The following is a 25912-nucleotide window of genomic DNA, read 5'->3' as shown; positions in this document are numbered from 1 at the left end:
GCGAACCATTTTGAGTATCTCAATAGATTTTATTTGCATGGTGAGGTAACTCACATGCCCGCCAAACATTGAAAATTTTGCTTGACTTAACCTCCCCATGCTTAGGTTTATAGCACGCCCGTCTATCGGTCCAACACTGCAAGCGCTACGCTTTAATCAAATCAGTAGAGTAACTTATATCTAATAATATATTGTAATGTAGACGACTAGCTTCATGCTAAATATTTCGCTCGCTCGCTTGCATGCATATCTATCTTTTTGAGAGAGCTCTTTGATCATCGCCTTCCATACTTGAGCGTTCCTACTTACGGGGACGTTACTTCTAGTTTCATCACTTTATTGTACGATGCTTTAAACCTAATTCTAGCTACCACTTTTATGTACCTTGGCCATTTAAATTGTTATTTTAAAGGAAGCGATGAGCATAACAAAAGCACCTTTAATCTGGAGAACTTCGGCCGATGACCACTTGACCACTATTTTCTAAGATGTAACTACGCTTCTCACGATGTTCTAGTTGCATATTTGTCCCTCCCTTTATAGAGAACAAATCAGCATATATATAAATCCACGTATGGTATCTCGATAACGCTGAATCATTGCTTCTAGGTCTTTTAATTCCTTCAAGGCCTTTACGGTTATGGCGATGTATGTGCAAACGATATCCGCCCTTCGCATGGGTGCCTTTCATGTTTTTTTGAAATTCGTTCATCATGGCCATTTAAAGCTATCACTTTTTTAATCTTTTGCACTGGCCGGGTTCCTTCTATATACTTACATTTACATATAAACACAAACAGCTACGCCAAATGCCCACTGGCTTCTTTTCGCGCCTGTAGGTCGTTGCCCTCTTTTCCATTCAGCTCACCCTTTCGCCTTCTCCCACGCGCTTCGTCTACTTTTTCGCCTTTATTGTTTCGGCTGCTGCTGTCCCCACGCCAAAATACTTTTTTTTTCTTAGTCTCACTCGCTACACGTGCAGCCTGGACGCCAGGCAGCAGCTGCTGCTAGAAGTGCGTCAGCGCACACAGCATGCCTCGTCCACTTCGTTCATTTCTATCCGAAGAACGTCTGCAATGCAAGCATATCTATTCTGAATTCTACCTGGAAGTTCCGTTCCGCTAGCTTTCTCTTGTCGTTTGCCAGGACGCTCTTCCTTGACAAGGCTTCTTCTTAACAAACAATTTAACGTACCGCTGCCGAAATACGCAGAGTTCAAGCTTACCTTTTCTATTCTCGAGTATGAACACGGACATATTTTGTACCGCATTCGCATTACGAATAGTTCAGCACCGGTTCGAGCTTCCCTAGTAAGTGGCTCTTTCGCTGAGGTCACCATGAGTAATGTTTATTCTTTTATATTTCGATTTTCATAATCTACTTGTCCGAGCGACATATACAACAGCAATTCAAAAACACTGGATCACAAACCCCCTGTGGTAGCTTTCACGTTTGCTCACGTCACAGACGCATCTTAACTTATTCTACCATCCCAGTATTAAAACTTAGTCGACTTCGTTGAAGCTCATGGGAACAGGATTAGACACCCCCTACCCACAACGGCCACGCTGTGACCACCTTCTGCAGTACGTTCTATACGGAATAAAGCAGTATGCTGTGACTCGTTTTCGCTTACATCTGAATCTCACGACAACGTCGATGTCACCCACTACTGCCATGCCGACGTTGTGTTACCGCTTCGAAATGTATGCATTGAAGATTATACAGGTTACTATATGCATCTTTGTCACTATATGCACCTTTGCTAGGAAAAAAAACTAGTAGAGCTTTTGATACCACTGACACGATCACCCACCGTTAACGCCTGTCCTACTTATATCACTGCTGCCACATGTGCTGCCCTTTCGATTCCACTGTCCGCGCAAGATACTCGTAGCGCTGCAACAGTTATGGTTATTTTACCTTTCGCTATTGTGAGACGTTTGCATAGGCATACAACACGCCGTCTGACTGTCGATTCAATGCTCCGGACACTTCAGTGTTCCAGTCTTGCATTCGAACTTAACGGCGCTCTGGTGGAAGCTTTCTCACCCTCTTAGATTTCGTTTTCTCTAGTGGGAACGGGGGAACAGGGTGGAATTCTGATCAAATCAAAGCAATTAGTCTCCCCTGCGGTATCAGTTAAGAAAAAGAAGCCAGTACAGGCTAATGGCTGAGTAGTCGTCTACGATTTAAACTGCTAACTCTTCAGACAAACTACAGGAATATCAATTTATCGCATAGACACAACCTAACATTACTTAAGTTGTACTAAATGGTCGGCAGGAAGGCAACTTATGGACTGATGGGACGACGGCGGCTTTATCAGCTACGGCCAATTGGGACATACAATAATAGTTGACTGAATAACTAAGCTGTTACGTGGAATTGATCGAATTAGTAGGGTTGGGGGGAGTCACCGTTATGGAAAACAATTTAGGTAACATCTATGCGTTTATGTGAGTTTTCGAAACCTGCAAAATGTTTTAAGTGAAAATAAAAAAAAAAAAACGGAAAATAAATAATCACCGTCTTCTAGAGAACTAGGTAAACTAAAGTACGACTTGGAGGGACATGGAATTTTCACATGCATGTAGATAGGTAATGCTAAACCGTTGTTCAATCATAGTGCCATCGGCTGTTGTTTATTTTTGGTGCCAACAAGGTCAAGAATACACAGCTATACAAATGGATATCAATACGAGGGTCATTATAATTTAAGTTTTCCATTAAAATTCTATATGTAATTATTGTTCATTTACCGAGATAGCACCCCCATTAAATATTACTGCTACAGGTATTGTTATATTGCTTTTCGATAAACTTCTCTAAAACGGGAATTTTGCTTTTCTTATCTATTGTTAGTTTACGTCTCATTTATCTTCATGACGCACAGGCAGGACTGTATGCAACTGGTAATTTCATGCCCACGATATTCTACAATATCATGTTTATACGCCCGCAAATTGTTCATATTTATCTCGACTTCCAAGCCCTCAACAGCTACGTTCAGTTCTATTGGACCAAACCCGTATGCGCTACCTTCTCTCAATAAGTAGGTGTTTTTTTTACCCGCTCGTCTTAATAATTGAGTCGTGATATAAAATTATATATTACCATAACAAATGCAGTACAGTCAGGTAGCGCCATATCGAACTGCCTCACCGCCTATCGCTTGTTCCTCAACTGCGCCTGTACCCTAAGCCTATCGATAAGCTTTTAACATTACTTAGCGTGTCACCCCCCTTTCTAGAACCAAGTACCGTGAAAGTGTCCGCCGGGGTGTTCAGGTTTATAGTAAATAGTGCGTACGACTATACCGAACTAAATGCTCCGTCTTTCTTTCTCTATATTTCGTTTCTGCTCTAACTGATAAACGTCTTACTCAACTCTGTCGTATTCCATTCTTTTCTCTTAAAAGCACAACTAGTGTGCCGGGGGCAAATGAAATGGGTCCAGAAAGAGCAGAGCGCTTAGTTCATTGCTATCTTTCTCAGTGTTAGCAATGTCAGCTGATACTGCCGTATGCCCCAGCGTGGCACGAATCAGCGGTGGTGGCAAAAGTAGCATAGTCATGAGCAGAATTAGAGGACAGGAGCAACGGCGGCGATGTAAAGCAAATATAAAGGTACCACCACCAGGAGCTCGAAAGAAAGAGGAAACGACAAACCGGCCTTAACGCCCTTGTACAGTGGTAACAGTTGTAGGCTTGGTAGTGACGACCCGCTTTTATTTTAACTATAAAGTGGGTCCTTTTAGCCTGTTAGCTAAGGCTAATTTGAGAGTTTGATGTAGTTCTTATAGACAGTAGAGGATCGGTGGCGGATGGCAGCGTGATCCCGCTTTTTAGCTTCACGTTTTCTGCTCTCAGCAGAGATCGCCACTACCAGAAACGTTGATGCGGCTGTTCAATGCAAACGCAACAAGCGGCCGGCGAAGCATCGAGCGTCAACGTAAGCACATGGTAGCGTGTCACAGAGGTGCGGTCAGAGAAAGAGATCAGACCTTGATAGGCATTTCCGTATTGTCTGTTCTTGCAGACCAATATGGCTACGGACACCACGATCAGCGTAAGACAGCAGCAGCAGTAAATCGAAAGGCGAGGCGTGCGTATGGCCAAACGCGGATGGGCGGAATCGCAGACTCATTTATTCAGCTTGATAAGCAGATTGCCAAATCAGGTTGACGATGGCGTTTACTTATACCGCGCTTCATCATCATGCTCATAGCTCTGGTGTACATTTTTGTTAGGATAGAAAGAAGTACGATTTTTTCAACGCCCCACGATGCAAGTATACTTTACACAGGCAAGTCTGCCACATATTATATCGCTTTTTTAGTAAAGATGAAGGCTCCGTGGCAGAATAATGGTCTCCCAGTAGTAAATGAAAAGTCGAATACGCTGCCGCTGATGCTACGCGAACCGGCGGCTTTAACAGTGGAGCCCAATGACGATACTAATCACACGCTTAGCTCGTATTGTTGCAGTAATACCTTCTCTTGTTGGTGGAACTATAAAGGCACAAGACAATCGAGGGGCTAACTTAGTTCGCGGCAGTTAGAAGTTGAAATAAAGAAAAGAATTTTAGGCGAGTTGAAAATAAGTTTTGAACGGCTAACAAAACGATATAGCGCGTGGTAAATTTTGGCGGTTTATATAGGGCAGTGCACTACTTTCTTGGAACGTATTGGGGTTAACATCGGCTTTTTCAGGACTCGCTTCTTGCGAAACATTATTGCCAATTATGGTTGCCTTTTACGGTGTGGCATAATAGGACATTAATTAAGGTTCTGAGTTTCTTCCACTATCCACAATGCGTACATCGGTAAGTCATGTCGGTGAGCTTCGTTGAAGCTGTAAACAACCTTTGTTGCGAAAACATACGTCGCCTGCTTTCTAATTGTTCTCACAAATTGTTAATGGGCTCTTTTAGTATGTTAGCCAAGGCTAATTTTGAGTATTTGATTTTGTTCTCAGCTAAACACCTGAACAGCATATACGGTGCACACAGAAACGGATTTGTAACAGAAGTTCCAAACAAATCAGTAGCAGATTCACTAAGGAATTCATGATTGTATGTCAATTTTTAAAGAAAACATCGTGTATTTACCATAAAAGCACACCCTAGGAGGCCTCCCGTGAAAATATATCTCGTATATATTCACATACTCCACCCATGTCCTCTATCACGCACCTCCCTCTGTCTCATTAAGGTGTCCTTCAGCTTAACTAAATAATGGTTGTAGGTAGCTTTGAATTAATATATAACGAAATAGCTAAATAAGTGAAATTAGATAATAATCACACCTTGTGTGATTCTGAGTCCCGTAAAGTATAATACGCCACAATTATGGAACGTTAAAAACGATGTGTTTGACCGATTCGATTTTAACGATATCTTCCTTCTATTTAATCTTATTTTTGGGCTATTGGATAAGTAGATCTTATGGCAATTGCCAAATCAATTTAGTGTAGTTTCTCTTCTATAAAGTATGATGGCAGAGCTCGACAACGCAATCGGATCAATGTAATGGTCGCTGCCGGCAGTGTTCCGGGAGTGCGGTCACTATGTACGTATTTGCTAATAATATCGTTAGAAAGTTCTAAAAAGACGATTTTATGTAAGACTAGATTTGCCCGATGCCACCGATGACCGATTAACGGAACGGCACGGAGAACAACTGTTGAACTTACTTAGAATAGGGTTACGGTCGGTTTTGCCTCTGGTTCAGCGACCTCATAAACGCGTCGAACGGGTTGAACAGCTGCTGCAACACGTAGACCGTATTACTGCTGCCTTTGTATTCGTACTCACCGATAGGGACTAGTTTCCAGATCCTTTTGTATATCACCGTACTGCGTCTCAGGTACTCGAAGGTCGATGGTTTCGAATGACCTTCGTGCAGCATCACCCAATAGCAATGACGAGCTGCATTACCTAATTTTGCAACCTTCCCTCATAGGTCAGCAGAATAGCGGTAGGATCAATGTGGCCAAAAGCCATCATCAGCTATGCTATGTTGATGATAACGAAATGAGGTAGAATTGTATTTTCGCAAACTTCTAGTTAAGCATCTGCTGTACGCAAATTGTTAAATATGTACAATGTCATCTTAATTGCACGAAGGGGATGAAAGGGCAATTGTTGATAGATCTATAATATTAAGAATATTTATAACATTTAAAGGTGCAACTAACTGCGAGTTTGTGTATATAGATGTGTGAATATGTAAATAATACACGGTCTCTATTTTAAATTCTTCTGTCTTCTTTGTTACAAGTAATGCGTTTTCTTTCTGTCAGAAGTGATTTCGGAAAAGCTGCTTACCTGCTTGTATCTGTCTATAACGGCTGTATACAATAAATATCTCGAGCTTTACGTTCAGTGGCGCCGTTAAACGTACCATCACACGTTTAGCTCCCAGCATGAAAGGAGTTGTGTGCCGGATTTGAAGCTAGACTACCATGTGACCCTACTACCGCTATGCCAATACGTTACCCGTTAAGCTATCACGGGACTCGGCTGTCTATCCAATCGGAAGCAGAATGAACTCTATACACTGACTGGTGCTTCAAACGGCGTGAGCTGTAAGCTCAAATAGGGGCTTCAAAAATCTCAGCTAGCTGTCAAAGTACACACATAACCGCGTGACAACATAGATGTTTAGGTGGCGGAATTACCACATACGTTATTATACTCGTAGGTGATTTAATATTTCAATTTTTCGAAAAACTTTATTGTTTATAACTATGGTTACCATTCATGTTATTATATATATATTTTTTTATAAAGCTAAGGTTTTACTATACTACATATTTGCGAACGAGTATGCATCTACGTACAAAGTGTGTACCCCCACGACGGAGTTTGAAAAATTGTTGAACAGAAATTATTGGAGAAAGTGTGCTAGTACATGCTTATTTCTTCTTCCTTTTTTTGTTTTTCGCTGAGTTTGTGCACTTATGTTATGGTGAGATGAATTGTGCTTGCTGATTACGGCTGGACGTACTGCGATTATTCGTCGCCTGAAGGAGAGGTTTGAGGCCTCCTGCTCGTACCCCTTTTCAGGTGAGCTCTCCAACTTCACCAGGCGGGCGAACCAATCTTCGACAAAGTCGTGGGTGACATGATGTCTGACACCAGGCGCAATAGAAGATAAAGCGGCAGGGCCATCTGGTTCTGCTCAAGCTTGTGAAGTTCGATCAAGGTGGGATGATGAGGAATCTATTGCTTGGTGTAAACGATGAATCGTGACCAAAAAACACCAAAAACAATACTAACCCGCTTTGAATATAGCGTCCTCCAGCTCGAACTCACCATCGATGTGGTACGAAGTCCAGCCGTCCCTAACCACGATGCGGCGTCGCCCATCTTCGCCTTTGCTCACAAAGATGCCAAATGTGCCTTCTCGTTTCCACACGTCCTGGCGAGTCTTCTGTTTCTCTTTTAGCTTTCGTTCAACTAGGGAACTTAGATCGTATACGGCGTCAATCATAGTTGACATCTCACTGTTTAAAACTGGAATTGGCGACAGAAAAAGGACGGTAGCACAAAGGACGAAGTGGGAACACGACATGAAACAGAAGAGACCGAAACAGACATACCACTTTAAGCCAATTAGATTCGTATTTGTGTTGTTTCCTGGAGATCAGCATTTTATTATATGAGTTGAAACTCTTTTGAACTTACGATACTTGCAGACGAAATGAAGAACCTATTGATCGTTAAACCACGTAACGCAGGCCTTTCGTCCTTTTTCTCCATTTTTACTTTCGGCTATATATATATATATATATAGAAAGACGTTAAGAATAGGCCGAAAAGTTTGTAGCGTATATACGAAGAAAAAGGAAACGGCTGAGTATCAATACTATTCAATGCTCTTTATGCGTTCCTGTGATCACCTATACCAAACGTTGGGTATTATTTCTTTTTTTTGATGAGATTTGGGGTAAAGCCGTTATTGAAAATTTATGGGGAAGGCCTTTTGAAGTGACAGATGAAATACTGCGTCAGAATTGTACGGTATTCTAGCACAAATCTAACGTAATACGAGCCAGCAGATTCAGTCAGTCTGGTTACACTTAAACAAATTTAAATGATATTAAAAATAACGTACTTTCATAATTTTTAGTCTGCCATTCTTCAAATAAAAAAAAATCACCAAATTTTGAAAATTGTCGATTATGACGACTTTTTTAAGCATGAGCTTTTATGTTATAATTAAAAATAATTTTTTAAAAGGGAATTTTTTTAGTGAGACGTTTGAGTAATATGTATAGTTGGTCAAGTATGAAATCATTGCGTGGGCTTTTTCTACTGCTTTTTACTTAAAAATTATTAAGAACTACACTTCGTCTTATCGCCACATAAATATCCGTTAAAGGAAAAAAGTACTGTCGCCGTTGATCGATTGTTCTCGCAGAGATTCGAACAGGAGAAAAAGTGTCGGCGTCAGATTTTTGTAGAAATTTAACCCACGCAGACCGTAGTGTCTGAGACCACGTAAAATGACTACGGGGCTTTTTACATCGATTCGAATTTACATTTGAAAAAAGTACAATGTAGTCAAATTAAAGTTAGATTGAATAAAATTTACTCGTCTATAGTTAGAAATTATTAGATGTAACCGAGTCAACATGTATATATATATATATACGATTACCTGAAAATTTATACTGAACCATTTACGATACTGCCAAATATGTACAGGATATAAGAAACTATGTCACGTATTCATGAAGTGGGGTTCTTATGTCGAGGTAAATCGTTGTCTGCGCCGTTACACTGGCTGTTGCAATTCATGAGGGATGTACAAGTCGAATTTTTTTTTTTTAGACATATTTATATGTGAGAAGGCTTAACGCATGAAGAGGCCCCACTTTCGACTGTTTCCGTTCGAAAGCTGAACTAGAATCACGGTCTTGGATTGAAACAAAAATCAGAATAATTAATTAAAAATGTCAGGCCTTAAGATTCAGCCTAGCCACTGGATAGTCGCGTTAAAGATTTGGCCATGACACCAATGCGAGGGACAAAGGCCTACCGACTGCCAGTAAAACGAAAGTTGACTCTAAATGTTGTGACCACCTCTCTAGAATGTGTGTCAGATTGATTTTTTTGATGTAGCAATAATGCGCTTTATTATTATATATTGGCTTAATCGTCCCTGTCCAAAGACTGCATCACCTGAGACGAACGAAACAAACAAAACAGCAAAGCCAGACTCACCGTATGCAAAAAAAAAGACCTTAAAGTCGAAGCTTAAAAAAGTAAAGCTTAAAAAAAAGAATTTAAAGTCGAAAAATTCGATTATCTAACCTATTGACAAGGTCTGTTTTCACTGTTTTCTACTTAATTATTTCAACTAACGTCCATCTTTCAAAAGCTATATCCAGATACCTATCCAGATAGCATGCGAAAGGAGCTCCATTCAAAACGGTCCAAATTACCAGACCCGTATAGGTTAAGCGTTCTGACAATATGAGCAGTGTTAGTAGGTATTGATTTCTCATTCAGGGCAAACTTGCCCAATGGCCAATATACATGTCTCATGAGACGTCCGCACAGGTAATATCTCGAATACTGCTTTCCGCTACTTTTCCTGTTTCTTCAACCTAATAAGGGCCCGCATCTAATATCTAACTCTAACAATAAGCACAAAACGCAGGTGGAAGATGTGTACGGACCGCTGAAAGATCTTTCCCGCATAAAGAACGAGAACACCATGGTGAAAAGCGAAACAAATTAGCGTGAGCCCTTGTCTTCCCCTGCCTGGTTGCTCATTTGGGCGCCGTACAGTCCGGTCATTTACCCAAAACAGTGGATTGAGCTCGGTCCAAACGCAACCGAACGAAAGACAATCCTTTTTACCTCTATTTTGCTCGAAATCGAGCGGGCGAGCAAAAAAGTCCTCGAGAATCAGACCTTTATAGACTAGAACTCAATACACGAGATCTAGTTGCCGATTTTTCGTTCCTGAAGTCTTCGTCTCGACCCCAATTACAGGCTTTATCACTCATCAGTCAAGTTTCTCAGCCGACACGAAAGTCCGTGGGATCGTTGATACTTGAACAAGTTAGTGATGCGCTTTTATTCGGTCGATCTTACGATGACCACAAGCAGCTCTACCCGAAAAGACCTCTTTTTTAGCCCCAGAGGCTAGTTACATCTTTGTTCGACATGTTGTGTAATAATAAATACGTTTACTAGATGAAAAGTACGTTTTTAGCAGAATAATATATCTGTAGTTGCTGGATAAGAACGATCGCGTATGCGAGTATATATTTCGAAGTAGCATATGTATACCTATATATATATTTTGATGCAATCTAACAAAACGCATTGTACAGGGGTTTACTTTTAATGTTTATTTCTATAGATTTGATAGATCTGCCCATACGTATGTTAAACAAAAGAAAGTTTATATAATTAAACAAAAGCTGATAAATTCCTTCCTTCTTTACATTGACTGCTGCTGCCAACACTATTTGAAATAGGTACATCTACACCCGCCATAAATGTTACTTCCAGTCGCTAAAGTAGCAGCCTTCGCTACCAAAAGTTGAACTTGTTTCTTCTATTCTAGACTTGGCACAAATGTTAACGTACGATGTTAACAACGCAAATGTTCCAGTATGTAATCTATGTTTCTGTCAAAAACTCGTTGGAGGAAATGACTAATTAAGTTACAAATCACCTGCTTAAAGAATTCTAATAGCGTGCGAACATCGTGGCCTTACTAGGATCACCAGGTGATGAGTGTGTTTCGCAGACTTCTGTTTAGGACCCAAATTCATCCATAGTTTTTTTTTTTTTTTAAATTATATATAATCTATAGACGAAGTAACAATACAGTTAATGTTTTCTTCGGAAGAGTGTGTAACGATTTTTGTTGTATTATCTAATAATCTTAACGCCGGTTCTATAAGAAATATGACGATTAAGGATCGGCGAACGTTCTCAATCGAACAATCGCACACAAGACGGTGAGATATTTTCATAGAAAAACAGTCGACTTCTGACTTTCCCACAGCGTAGATTAATGGGTAACATTTTTTTCCAGTTGGACGTTGTGGCAATGAGCACAAGTATGCCAAAGGGGCTTTAAAGGGGGTTAATTGATACTAACAGCCGACTTGTCATCTAGCTGAAATCATAGTTTCTTTTTGTTAATTTGTTTAAGAATTATCATTACGTAGGGAAAATGGTAATAAATACAAGTATGGATTATGCAATATACATATGTTGCTTTCGCAGCTTCTCAGGGAACCTTGTTTTAAGGATTTTCATCAGCCGTTTTAAGAGTTAAATTATTCAAGAAAGTCTCTATGGGGTGAGGTCCTTCTCGAGTTACCCAGTACCGTTTAAAAAGATGTGACCAAGGACTTATTGGACCACACGAAATCAGCTAAAAACGTCAACTGGACGAACTACAGTCTACAGTTCTAAGATAAAACCTATCTTTTACTCGCCACTTATAATATCCTTTTGTCTTTAAGTATCTTTCGTGATCAGCATAACTTCAATTGAAAGCCACTAACAATCACTGTTAAAATGCATTAATTGTAAACTACCTACTATATCGTACCTTGTGTATATTCTTCTTGGTCATGCTCTTCCCGTAATGCCCGGCAAAGGGCGCAATCCTCATTCCAGACACGGTGTTCTGTCATGCAACAGCAAGCGCCGCTAGCCCCAATTGACGCCTGCTGGAGGATGCCTGCGCCACGGGCGCCGCTTCCATTCGTTCGAGATCTGGTAGAATCCGAATGACAAAACGAATATCAGACGTAATTGCAATGTACATACTAAACAGAAAAAAAAACATCTTTCGTAGACAACATAGTTGGATACGGAAACTGTTAGACAAGAAACGCAGTTTACAAACATTTGTAAATTTGGTAGTTTTATTCAGAATTAGCTGAATAAAGCAGTCGAATAAATATGCATATATTTTTCCTTGCGAACATTCAACAAAATAGGGGGGTTACAATGTAGTTTAGAATCAGAAAAAGCATCGACTTCTAGTTAGGAAGAATGAAGGTTTTCAGTAGAATGTAAAAACAGGCACAAACAGAAGGCATTTCAAACGCTAACTCACTTTAAAAAAGTGCTATACTACTAATTTTTGTTTTTCTTATCGGGCGCCAGAACTATTTTAGATGGAGCAACATTGCAACTGAACTACGGGGCACCTATGCGTCTTAATTAAATAAATCCTAATAATTGTTCAATGTTATTTTTAAATCACCCAGACTGTATAGCATCTGTGCCGTTGACCACAACTCTTACGACTAGAGTTGCTACTAATTGTGATGCACAATTATCGTCACAAACGGCACATAACGGACAATATGTTAGTTCGCTGAATAATATACACGCTAAGTCCACTCGTATGGGGAAACATCACGCAAAAAAGACAGCGCCCCAGCACGCATCCGAACCGATCCGCCATTTTATTTAATCCCAATCCAGTAGGAGCACTGAACGCATGTTTATCTTCGAAACTCTGAGTGAGGCCTCGCTGAAAAATGCCTTCTCATCTATTATTTTTTTTTTTTTGTGAAAACAATATTTTGCTGTGTCTGTAGCGGGTTTTGTAGATGCTCAATGATATAAACTAGTGCGATTGTTAAGTAATCACATGGACAGTTGTGGTGACGCACTAAGTAAGCGATGTCTACATGAGTTTCACATGTAGTAATGTTCGCTTGTGTTGACCACCAGACGGCGTTAAAAGTCGTCAAGTAACGGATTTATAAATGCCTGTCGAGTCGGGAAGCTAGAACCTAAAATTAGAGAGAGATAGGCGGATCCTAGGTACCGTCGATGTCAGCTCCTATGAGCAAGGCAGGGTTCTATCTATCACCTCACATTAGTGAGTCAACAGGTTGCTCGCACCAGTAAGGAAGGAGTGCGGGGAAATGGCCTGTGCTCAGTTGTCACAAAGTGGCCAGCAGTTCCCCCGGTAGCCAATTGTAACGTCATCGAGACAACGTGTCCGTTATTTGCGTTGTTGGCATTTCTGTTTGCGCGGGGGTAGCGTAAGTAGGATCATTGCATCTAGTAGCTTTACGATTAGCTTCAGTCATCGCCATTGGCGTCAACCACAAACCAGTTCGCATTCGGGTCGTTGACGCATATATCTACTCTGCAACAAACCACGGAATAGACATGTATGACCAGCTAACAACACAGCTTTTGATGCGGGCAAGCAGCCACAGGCGTATATACAAGCACGAGGCGGTCATCTTCCTAATATAAATAAGTACACTGAGCTTAACGCTGTTGCTAAGCAATCGGCTGTGGCCATATAGGTTAGGAACGAGTGAAACCAGGTAGGCTGAACTTCTGAGTTTTATGTCCGGTATTGCCGGTAGGCATTCCATCAGACGGCAGCTTCCCAGCACGAAACGAAGTGTGTCTATGCCTGGGATCGAATCTAGACCACAACGTGTCGCTTAGATAAGCAGGCAAACACGTTATCTACTAAGCTATCACGGGCGGATAGACTGAACCTGATTCGACTAAACAGTCGACCTGACGTATGTCTCTCTTTTCCGGTAGCCAAACCTATTCGTCTATCTTCCTGCTACCGGAAAGCACTTAGACTAAAGGACGGCAAGGAATCACGCCAATAGAAGTGTTCTTATGGGAAGTCATGGGTGTCTCTTACTTTCCTATTCGTTGCGGCCAACCTCTGAGTTGCTGTCCCGCTACCGGTTCTTTACTTACTCACGTAAGACATACACGATCCCCTATGATGCCCTGGGTTGCCACTGCATAATCATTGCGACACCAGCGGCAGCAGCAGCAGACCAAGAACGGAAAGCAAAGCAGGACTGCCCCGGCTTAACCTCCCGCCTCTTTGCCATCGAACAGATTAACTGTGTATGACGAAACCATAAAGCGATATTTGCAAATCTTGTAGGACAATCGAACCTTCTCTGGCATTTTCCTTGAAGGAAAGTTAACAATAAATTCTGCATGCGATGCTCATTCGTAAACACCAAGCTGACATATATAACAAGCATTTCGCTGTTGCGCATCATGTAATAGTAAGCACTCGATTACAGTCGCTAGCAATTCTACCAGTTTTCACAGAGACATGTAGAGCGAAGTACCTGCATAACGTTCCGTACCTGTACGATAGTCAGAAGGAAAAGAATGTGCAAAGACCGTGCGTCACGGTGCATGAAACCTAACCCACGATCAACGGTATACGATGTCGAAAGCGGCGGATATGGGCAGGTAATTTGCCTCAATTATTTAAGGAAGTCAAGTCTGTAGGTGTCTGTTCTAGGCTAGCTCATAAGAATTCTATTAGAACAGATAGGCCTTACGAGATACGACATCCGCAATAGGACCTTGTTTACCGCGCCGATGCGAGCATTGATGCAATTTTCAATTTAGTAACAGGCGAAGCTTTTTTAATTCAAAGCCATCACAACCTCTTCGTAATATTTCATTGGAGAGAAATTTTGCTGTCTGTAGAAGTTGACTGGCTGATGCGATTTATCGTTTTTGTACACCTTCATGCCGCCTGTACATGCGCAAAACGGTAGTTGTGATGTAGGCTTATTAGCGCCACAAGCTCGAGCACGGTTTCGTACTTTATTGGTATCGTCATGCGATGCTTCACGCATAGAACGAAGAGTACGACGGGGGTGATGGGTATTGACGGAACCCAATCACCTGATAACGTTCTCAACAGTAAAGCCGCTATCCATTCTAATTTTGGTGATTACATATAAAAGATCTGATGAAAAACTGGACATTTATTACCACAGACGCTATTACGATCGGTTTAACTGTAAAGAAATGGAAGCGAAAAATTCAAAGATAATTCTACGGAAGAGATAGAAGGACCGAAGTAAAAGGAATAAAAAGGATATGTCAAACAATTCCAGCAAAGCTAATCAGATTGATTCGGCTCTTATAGCTTACGTCGTACATATTTCTGCAATGGTACAAAGCATCGTTTAGTAACGTTCGCCCTAATCATATACCTAACACGAAGGTGTTTTTCTTCAAAAAATGATAAAATTCTATAAGGTTAAACTTTTTCTGATCTCAGCAGTTACCAAATAAGAAAACAGACAACTTGAGTGAGTTATAATACGACGATAACTTAATACATCGGAGCGCAAAGCGTTCAATCCCTTATAGTGTGTACAATGGCCGCACCCTTTATATATGTATACAATTGGATTTAGGCATGTGGAAAAGATGCCTCTGTACATATGTATATACACACGTAATGGTTATATAAAACTTAAACATAAGTGCTACGTTCACTTGACTATAATGAAATGAGCTGAAAATAACTTTTAGTAAGTGTAATGTTTGTTCACGGGCCTGTTTACTCGGCGAAGCTACGAAAAATCTGAGCCTGCAGTAGGCTTAGTCGATTGGACGACATATGTGTTCATTACCGAATCCGTCTTTGCACCACACACCGCTAGTATTGTTGTTATTGTCTGTTGTGCTTTTACCCATTACTTACTTTCTATTGTAGGTAAATACCATCTGGCAATATATCTGACGCGTCTGTACTAATCAAGCCATCCATAATATAACCGCTGGTCTGTTGTATACAACTGGTCATGAAACGGACGTGTGCACATCTTGGGCGGATGCCAGGAGAATAACCCAATCGATAAAGAAGAATAGAACCTGCCAGCAAAACCCAAAAGATACATGCGCTTTTCCCTGGTAAAGGTTACTCCGAAAAGATACAACGAATAATGCAGCCTATAGAAGTAACAGGTGTTTTGCTGCTGTTTCACATGATGGTCATAAAAACCATCCTTAGATATTGAGACAGTTTTCTACTTAGATATTCAAGCGTATCGGGCATAAAAACGTTGTCTGCTTATTATTATTATTATTATGAGGTGAGTGTCTATAGAAAATATGTGTTATGCATAGATAAAAATAAAATAAACATGAATTTCATATAGTGCACTATATCAAATTCAACTTTCTACCAACCTGGGCAACGTTAACCCTGAAGTAATAGCATGATTTAAACGATTATACTATATATATATATATATATATATATATATATATATTGAAAACGCGAAGAAGTCGAACAATTGATCGTGCGTGACATGCCCTGCAAAGGATTAATGTCCCTCGGTACAAAAATCGTGCAACTATACTGAATAGAAGCTTGTCTTGTTAATTAAGGTACTTTGCGCTCTTTAATAAACAAGACTTCTATATGCAAAATCATCTTAAAAGGGTTGAGGTTGTCCTTCCAGTTTAATCTGATATGAGGCTGTTACCCAATGATCTTACGCGGTAGGGCTGTTTGGTAGAATTCATAATCGGACGGGATTTCCAAAACACTAAGGGACCATTTTAGTTAGATGTTAGTTAGCTAGTGACAAATCATCATCATGTACAAGCAAAACGTAGATACGATAAATAGAAAACGGAAGGCACTCACAAAAATGATTTGTAACTCTAGTGTAATCGGTATAGTCTTCTGCCATCCTTAACCCTTAACTGTAGCAAAATTGGGTTTTATATATGGGAAACCTACCATATGTCCATGATTTACACACGTACATCTTGTACGTCAGGCGCATCGAATTCCAGCAATCGAATGTAAACCCCTTGTGAATTGAACGGGTTCATTACCGCCCAACATGGCGTCTGCATACAAAAATTTTAATTACATTGGCAGTGTTCATGTTACAGGCTAAAATTGCTATACAATTATATTTTACTTTCATATGCCCTGTATAAGGATAAGCATGTTCTAGTTATCCCAAAAGAACAGCTTCGTGTCTTACTGCACCCCTAACTAGACGTCTTCTTTGAGTAAACAAACAGACAGGGCACCAGCGACCTTGACGCGCGCTTAAGATCTCACAGCGTGATTGGAAATCTGCTTCGAGATGAAGCTTGCCACCTTTTGGCGAAAAGACGTACATCATTCGGTGAAAAGATGGTAGAAAATTCTTCCAAACTTATATGATAATATATATATATATATATATATATATATATATATATATATATATATAGGAAGTACGAAAGATTCTCTAGTTAGATGCATAAAATGGGTTTGTATAGGCAATTAAGTATTCTCTGCACGGTTAAGCAGCAATCAGCAAAAGGGTGATCCATACGTCTACGGAATAGAAATTTTACCAGAAGCATACGTTACGGTAGTCTCGATAGAGCGGGCACTCTAAGCGTTAATTAAGCAATCTCTAAGCATGATCCTACGTCATGAATCAACGTCATGGACAAGTTAGAAAATAACACAATTAGTTATGTGTGCCGAGTCTATCTAACGCTGTACAATCAGCAAATTGACAGTTTGATAGATGTATGAGGTGATGGACAACGAGTCATGTGAGCATTCTCCGAACAGACTCTTGCAGGATCAAGTAAGGTAACTTTCATTGATCAAAATGCGCATAGGCAACCTTCAGCGGGCACATCATCCTTCGCGTAGCGCGTTAAAGTCATATAGTAAACTGTTTCGCGACAAGCGCTGAGCGAGGGACGATTGCTGAAACAGACTTACCCGTACACCTTTGCCTGCCTCCTACGAACAATTATCAGATGAAGGAATCGAGCTAGGTAGTGCTTTGGGGGAGAAAATTGGTATAAGAATTCCGGCTTATTGGTTTACTTTTAGATTGAAGCTCCCAAAACTGTTGGAGCTCGCCAGTTCCGTGTAGAATGCGTTAATACGGATACCAACTAACACAGCTGCGCTCTAGCCTTTAGCTACCGGGATGTGGATACCGTCGATCCTTTGCAATTTCAAGGAAGTTTTCAGCATTGTCTTCCCGCTTCTCCACTGCAATCGCTGTCACCCAGACCAAAGTTTACAGTCCCTTATATAGTCTTCTACATCGTTCCGAAGCCTTGTCTGGCTGATTGTCTATTGCAATAGGCATGCTTGCAACAATTGCGTTCCATTCGTTTTACGCTAACTAAAAAGATCAAGCACGACAAGAAGCAAACTGAGCGTCATCCCCGCATTTCGGCTGGATCGTGCCACGAACCCGAAAGGGAGACAACCCTGCGATTATACCGCCATAGGGTTCAGGCCTCACATAAATTCCTCTCTTAACGGAAGCGCCCGTCGACGTCCGCTTTGTCGACTACTAGGTTGTAACTACGAAGTGCTAGGCTGCTGTTGTTATTATTTTCGTTAACTTTCTTCTTTGTAAGCAGTGGCCCCGCCAGCTGTTCTTCTTCGGCCTGCGGCCTTTGGTTTCGTCTTCAAAGACTTCGTTTTCGTATTACACTATACGCATGCCTGAAGAATCGAGGACAATGTTTGCACAGAAAGCTTCATTTTAATTGGGTGATGACGTAAACGCCGATTGTTTGGACAGTGAATTGAAAATATAGTGAAACATTTCCCAATAGAGAAACACACAGCAAACAGGTTACTTCATGACCCCGATTTTCAAATCTAGAGGTGCTGAAAATATGTGACATATAAACGTGATAAAATAACCGCATAGATTCTTTCGTGGCGGTAATTTTCGACAAGAACTTGGTGCTTTCTGAAATGCTTATGCATAAAAATTACAGAAAATGTTTTCCATTAAAATAGTGTACTCAGTTTCCATAAACTTCCCGTAGCAATGGTTCACCTTGAAAAAAAATTATCTATATAAAGGTGCAGTTGCCGATTTTTGAAAGAGTAGTTCTTCGCCGGCCCGATCAGACACAGTTAGATATATTGGTGCATTTAGCTTAAGCTAACTTGAAAAACGTAGCCAGAATCAAAAACAGTCATTCACGTGTATGATTTTCAAAGTACTATAATAATTATGTATATAAATTTCATTAGATTTGTTAAACGTATTTCAAGGTTGGGTCTTATAACGTAACGGACTATAGCAGTGCAATGGAAACTGAAACGAGATAGTAGCGCACTTCTTTTTAAGCTTTTAAAATCTAACGTTCTTCCAGGAAACACAGCTTAGTGGTTTCGTAGCTCGGTTTCTCGTGGTACTGGTCACTAGCATAGACCAACGCCGCATATGATTATATCCTTGTTGTTAGCAGCTGTCATTGCGTAATATTTATACTGACTGTACCCCGTCGTCATTTACGGACGCTTTGTACTCTTTTCGTTAACTACTCATTCAGGTTCCACACCTCTCGCAACCGCTGCTATCTCTTCTCTCCTGTTCCAGTGAAACGTCAACAACATTGTATCGGTCCGTACGAAGGAACACGCAGCCGTTCAGCCCGTACAATAATGCACAGCCGTACGAAGACGACACCACCGCAGTTCCACGATTTCCTGCCCTTCATCAGCGATGCACCTATATTATTGGAAGTATCTAACTCGCGTCAGTCTTCGCAAGTTGGTAGGCTACCCCAAACTAGTTTCATTTGGCAAACTGAAAACCCAGTTTCACTGTAAAACTATACCGTGGTACGGACCTCTGTGTGTTCTATTTTGCTCGCAATAAAGTTTGTGTGTCGCTAGACGCTGTCACTGCTTCTGCATTCACTGTGGCATTCGTTTTGTTTCGTGAGTCGGAATCGGAATGATCACTGAAAGCGGATTTAAAGAAAGCATAGAAGATATGAAGGTCGAAAAGGCATCCCAAGCTTTGAACCCAGAAAGAGAAGAAGCAATAGCGCGGCAGGCAGATGATTGAAAACGGAGGTTCTACAGGGAAGGCGCCCCAAAGTGAAAATTGACTTAATGACAGCTACGGTCCGCGTTTAAGCTCGATCCCGCTATAGAGGCGTTTGCCAGGTGTCATCTTGAAGGATGTAAGGCTTCTAGGTTATTGAAATATAAGCTTTTTGAAACTTATATGTTCACCTATTTAAAATGTATTGAGCTATATAGTTGCTGTATAGATCATTATGGTGTAAGAATTCGCACGTATGGGGCTAAAAATATTGATAGCTGATTTACTTCTAAAGGCTGATATTATCAGCTTCGTGACATAGGACAATACGGCGCACGATTTTAGGCAGCCGTAGTTTAACACTCATAAACAGACTCAAAGTTCTTTTATAAATTATGTTTCCAAGAAACATGTTTCAGGAATTCTAAAATGTACTGACAGCAAGCCGTTCCTCCGGTCAAGAAACCTTCATTTTTTTCTTAGACGAACTCTATTTAAATTAGTTTTTTGCCGTTCAGAGGGACCGTAGTTGCAATTATGTGGTGGCGCTACGTATTCCACGATGGATATTATTTGTAAAGAAGTAAAAGCTTATGAAGATAGAGTATAAACTAAGATTGACCTAACGTAGAACAGCGGCTGCAAAGTTAAAGACGATCTAGCGATTAAAATAGACTATTTCGCAGTAACAGTATGCTCGTTATCGTTGCTATTGAGGTGGCTTGAGGGCTGTTCTGTTTTTGCAAGATTTTAAAGAGCACCTATTTTTTCAGCTGCTTCTCATTGTATTTTCGATAGGTATTAAAAGTTTAAAAGTAAATTAATTAGATAACTAAATAGATAGTTAGGTAAATAATACGTTAATTTAGTTACGCAAGAGACGGCAAAATTTCTTCCACGTAACAAGTCAATGCTCAAATGGAGAGATCGGCCAGAGGTGTTAATTTTTTATACCGAGCTTTAAGTCGTAGTGTTTTTTCTTTACCATAAAGCCAGCAACCGAAAAAATAACTTTAAAAAGAAAATATACTGCATTTTTACTAGAAAACGAATGGATCGTTATTGCTACTAAATGATGTAACCAAATAGAGAGAGGCAAAAATACAGTCATCAGTAAAGGGATTACTAAAGCAAGTTGAAGGGCTAGAATACAGAATAGAAAAATTATACCTTTTAATAAAACATGATAAACATCGTTAGTATGTGTGTGCGGTGCGAGCGTATGGTTGTCACTATTCTGTCTATATAACCGTGTTTGCCTTCAGCTTGTTCACCAATTATAGTATGTCATGATCGTCACCTTTCGCAGGTCTAGAATGAAAACAAGAGAAATATTTTCCATATTCTACTGCTGGCTGATCAGACGAAAGATGTATCTCTTTTAGCCATTAGAAGCTGAGGGGCTGATTTGACGCACAGCGTGTCGAAAGCGACAGTCAGTCGATTGAGTGTGTTTTGATGGTAACCTCAGTGAGTGCTTGCGATGAGGACAATTACAACAATATTCTGGAAACCACTCGGTTATCTTTTCGGCTCCCATTGGCGTTTGTTATTACTTGAGAAAAGAGAAGCTATTGCTTCAGGGAAGTTCAGGCAGGCGGTCGATGAGGGGCCTATGTTCTTCTAATTCTAGCGGGAACTGTATTAGTAAATATTAGTCTCGATCTTTTGCAATCGCTACCTTATTCATATGTAAATGTGCATCACCCCATATTGTACGAAACGATAATTGAGTATACAGTTGTGCCTGAAAAATATCGTTCACACCGTCCCCGATGCCTTCCAGGGATTCGCTTTTGACTCAAATGAAAAAGCGCCCATATAAGACACACGACGTATATACAATATCTATGGCTATACCTACATACAACACCTACTTAAATCTTCGTCGCAAATTAGCCGAGAGCAGACGTGCAGTGGCCACGCAACATAGCTGCTCTTCTCTCTCGTTATGCATCCTTCGCCGTTGCTTCGTCTGTTATATTCAGGCCTACAAGCCTGCAATAATCACTACTTCCATAAGCAGCCCCCTTACACGGATATAGATTTTGTTATGTATACTGTCTCTCGTTTGCTTTCATATACATATAGTTGTACGCTGATGGATGTCTTTCGTAGCATATGCCTCACTGTGGCTGAGCTCATGTCCTTTCTGGGCTATGAGTTCGTCGAAAAAGGCAACAGCTACCTAGGCTATGCACATCAATGCACGAGAGATCATATGCCCTGGGATGTGGCTTGTCGATATCCGTGTGCAGCTGCCCAAATACATCTCTGCTTCAAAATCCATTGTGCACATCTAAGCTGACATTCTTGTATTCCCCCATGAGCTGTTCTGCTTGTAAAAATCGTCTGTTCACATATGGTAAGAAAAGGGCATCGCTCTAGCCCTTTCCCGGTTAACTGAGCGTGTTTCCCATGATTCCGTATTTGTTGTTGCCGCTCATGGAAAAGCTCGTTACGGTTATCGTAATCGCTTACCATATTCAAGCACAATATATAAGAGTCCGTGAGGACGCCCCTCTCGTCCGATCTCGATGACGCCCTACCAACGGCATGGTAGTTGTACATAATGGTCGGCTGATAGTCGATAGTTCGAGTACGCTACTGCTGCTTATCACACGCCCCCATTTGAAGATCTCTCCCATCGGATTACGATACCACCGAGAATTACTAAGAGCACTGTACCGCAAAGCACTTCGATGCATTTCGTTATATCCCGACATTTTCCTACATATGCGAAATGTTTTTTTAATATCATATGTTGGGTAGCTGTGCATCAGTGTCCTTGTCAAGGTCCGACGTTGAAATAGCTTTAGACAATAAAGCGATATCCTGTAAGTTTGGTCACAACTGCTACTCTTGCTTATACTGTTCGTGCTCCCGCCATCAGCGTCCTCGCGTTTTCATCACGTTGTTTCTTGCTTCGACTAGCTCAAATGGAAAACTTCTCTGTTTAAGAAATGACGCGAGTTTTATTTCCTTGTCACTTCTGACGGTGGCGGTTGTAGTAACGGCGACTGGGAAAAAAGTCTGAATTTTCCACTCGGTCAATCGAGTGAAAGGAAAACGTGCGTAACAAGTGGTAGTTTTCCCAAACCTTCTGAGCAATCTGTGGCTGTTTGTAAAATTCTGGAAAGCCTCTCGGAAAGATGCAGCAGGGTTCTTGGCTTACGGATTTCGCTGGCCACTGGCAAACATATCGCCAAGAACCTTCGACACTAGATGCAAATAGTTCTTAGAGAGAAGTAAAAGTGGGACCGGCAGCCGTCACGCCCCGCGTACTTTCGAATGTAGATGGGCTAACATAGAAGTAATATGATAGCATGCACAGGGACCTCAAGCTTTTTGCTGCCTTCTAAATGAGCACATGTAGTGGATGACAAGCCATCACTTGCGGAGATCCTTATGTTTAGTATGTTATATATCGCAATTGTCGTGTTGTAGTATATGAAGGATAACGTACTAATGGAATGATAAAATAAATCGAGCTTAAGTTCTAACATACACATGTATTCTTATATATTTTTCATCTATTTTTATTATTTTCATTTCATTTTTATTTGCGGGGAACGCTGGCATTCGGACAGAATAATATCAACGGTACCCCTCATGGGATCTTAAACAAACATCCAGGATAGACATACGAACCCAAATTGTATTCACCTTGTTTTACTATCACTAGAGTAAAACCTTCTAGATATCATTTTATGAGTTTTTCTTCTTCTCATAATGACTCTAGTTTAGTTGAGCGACTCCTGTCAGTTATATAGTTCCTTGTGTTTTTTGAGAGATAAAGTTTTTCCCCTGCCTTTGATACACCTCTTTCTTAGCTTTCTTCCATGTCAAACATCTTAACGCTTGTTGCATTCCGAAGGTAACGTAACGTCTCACCCCTGTGGCACACTAAGGGCTCTGTGCGCTCGTGGTGTTTCTAGTGATTCTACGAGTGACGATCAACGAGTGACGCCAATGGTCTGTTCTGATTCCTGCCGTACGATTTGCTAATGGAGATAGTGCGCTTTTTGCTACTTGTGTACCTCTTGGTCGTAACCCTCGAATCCTCTTCACACTCGTTCCCAAGGTACTTTTAGCGATGTACAACATGCTTTTCTTTCCAGTATCTAAACTATAGTCCAGTATATAAAGTAAAGTCAAGCCGGGCCGGCCAACGTTTCGTCTCAAAAGGCTATGGGAACGCCACCCATAGACACAGCGTTTTTTGTAGCAATCAAAGCTTTGTCGTTCTTTGGTCTTATACATTTATGGATACACATGGCTACAGCTATATGGACTCACACAAACGTGTTCAAACGTAGACGGCACATGAAAAGAAGAAACTTTGCCGAAACCGCCTCTCGTGCAGAATAATAGTACGCGATGGGGTCAAAAACGATGCAGTACAAAAGCGGTGGAGCTCATAGTTGGAGCGGCGGTGGGTTCCCTATCGTTCTGCTCCATAACTTACTTTTCCTCTTGAACCTCCCTCTTTAGCTCCCACTGTTGCTTCTGGCAAATAGAGTAGATAGAATAGATAGAAGCCGCAGAACATCACAGCGACAAATAAAGAGTTCACTGAATAATTCCTCAGCTGCATACGGCGGAAGCAGCGGCAGCTGCTAACGACAACACCAGCAATGCCCTGCACTTGCCTCGACATAGCTTGTCGTAGATGGGTCGGTAGGTCTAGTTACCTAAAGCGTACGGGCGTCCGAAACGTTACCACAGACCATGGTTGACTACGGGAGTGCACCAGTCGTACAGATTATTATCGTGCATCTTCGCTTCTTTTTCCTAGTTTGCTACACGCAAACTGTAGAGGTAGTACATTTTTATCTGTGTAGTTACTGAAAGAGGATCACCTATCACTCCGAGTAGCACAAAGTCTTGACGGGCGGGGCTTGTTTGCAGCTTCTTTCCCACGGGAATACTGCTATGCCTCTGGTCTGTAGTTGCCCGCCCGGGTTTGTCCCGATTTATCTCAGTACAGTTGCTGCGGAAGAACCGTTTGGGAGTGAGATCGTCTGCTGTCTGGCTGTCGGGAATCTGTTATCCTGCGGAGGATGTATCCTGCCTAACCCACGAACTTCCATCTATCTCCCGATTCATTGAAGCCAGCTCGCTTTCAGTTCGAACTTCCTAGTTATATCGCAATTCATCTCTCTCTATCTCTCTCGTTTTGGCTGGCGTGCTGTTTTTTTTTCTGAATTTGGTCCTTACATAGGTACAAGACTGCCACGAAGACATCTGCACAGACTCAATAGGCACGTGCAAAAGCATTTTACTCAAATTCACGAGTCTTTTCAAGATGCTAAAGGCACCGTTAAATGTAGTCTGGTCGTGATACTACGGTAGCTAACAGATAAATCTCTATGGCTCAAAATGCTGTAGTTGGGCGGATAGTCTGGTAGCTGGGGTCGGTGGCTAAAAAAAGCATTTATGTTTCAATGTATAACCATCGAATACGTCAGACATTGGGTAAAGAATCTGCCCTGTTTCTCATAAAACGATTCCCTTTACGAGAGCCCATTACCTATAACTGACTTCAGCTAAAATCATTTTCCCTTATCCTGACAGATCCTAGCACATTTTCAAGCAGTGTAAAAAACAACCTACTCATTAATCTCTATTTAGATAGGGACCCCAGAAGCGCACAGACCGGGTAGGTTTTAGTTTGGTTTCAATTAAATACGTCTTTTCTACCGTTACTAATAGGTAGTTCGCGCTTAACTCACTGGGGGTCCGTTGCCCGGAAAATGACTAGCATTTGTATAAGCTGTCAGGGACGATGTACAGGGAACCAGGTCACCTGGTGAGTGAGCGGCAGAGTGTTGGCAGTCACCAGGTCAGAAAGATCAGTTACCGAAAAGAGCGATTCGATCTGCCGTCACCGCAGCAACCGAAACCAGCGTGTTGTCTAGTGCGTGCTTGCTTAAAAGTACTAGCCCTGCCAGGCGCAAGTTAAGTAGTATCCAAGACCAAGCACTCAGAAGGCACCTAAGACGCCGAGAGATATCGTTACAAATTGCCTCTTGATTAGCTGCTTATCATTGTGTACATGTGGCCGTCTGGCGTGCGTTTGGTCGCTTCCGCCATGAGGAGGGCTAACTTCAGGGCCAAAGGTAAGGTTGTTACCCTTGTCACTATATTGTAGGAAGCAATGCGCCGTTACGACATCTAGTACAATGAATTAATGATATACCATTCGAAATCTTCGCTGCCAAGCCCGATACGAAATAGCGTAGTGAAACATGTGAATAGGTAATGATA

General features: G+C 41.2%; 1 protein-coding gene across 4 annotated transcripts in view; it reads right to left on the bottom strand.

Moving 5' to 3' along the window:
• The window catches only part of LOC111254741 (uncharacterized), a 288233-nt gene that overhangs the window by 170680 nt on the left and 91641 nt on the right, over positions 1–25912 (bottom strand). For all 4 annotated transcript variants that reach the window (XM_086975229.1, XM_086975230.1, XM_086975228.1 and 1 more), the window contains 2 exons: positions 11593–11759; positions 7284–7520 (listed from right to left, as the gene is read on the bottom strand). In XM_086975229.1, coding sequence (XP_086831355.1) covers positions 7284–7520; positions 11593–11759 — 404 coding nt within the window. The remainder of the gene's footprint in view (positions 1–7283; positions 7521–11592; positions 11760–25912) is intronic.

Source organism: Varroa destructor, unplaced genomic scaffold, assembly GCF_002443255.2.
Source record: "Varroa destructor unplaced genomic scaffold, Vdes_3.0 BEIS01000007.1, whole genome shotgun sequence".
Classification (NCBI taxonomy): Eukaryota; Metazoa; Arthropoda; class Arachnida; order Mesostigmata; family Varroidae; genus Varroa; species Varroa destructor.
This window is presented reverse-complemented; position numbering and strand designations above follow the sequence as displayed.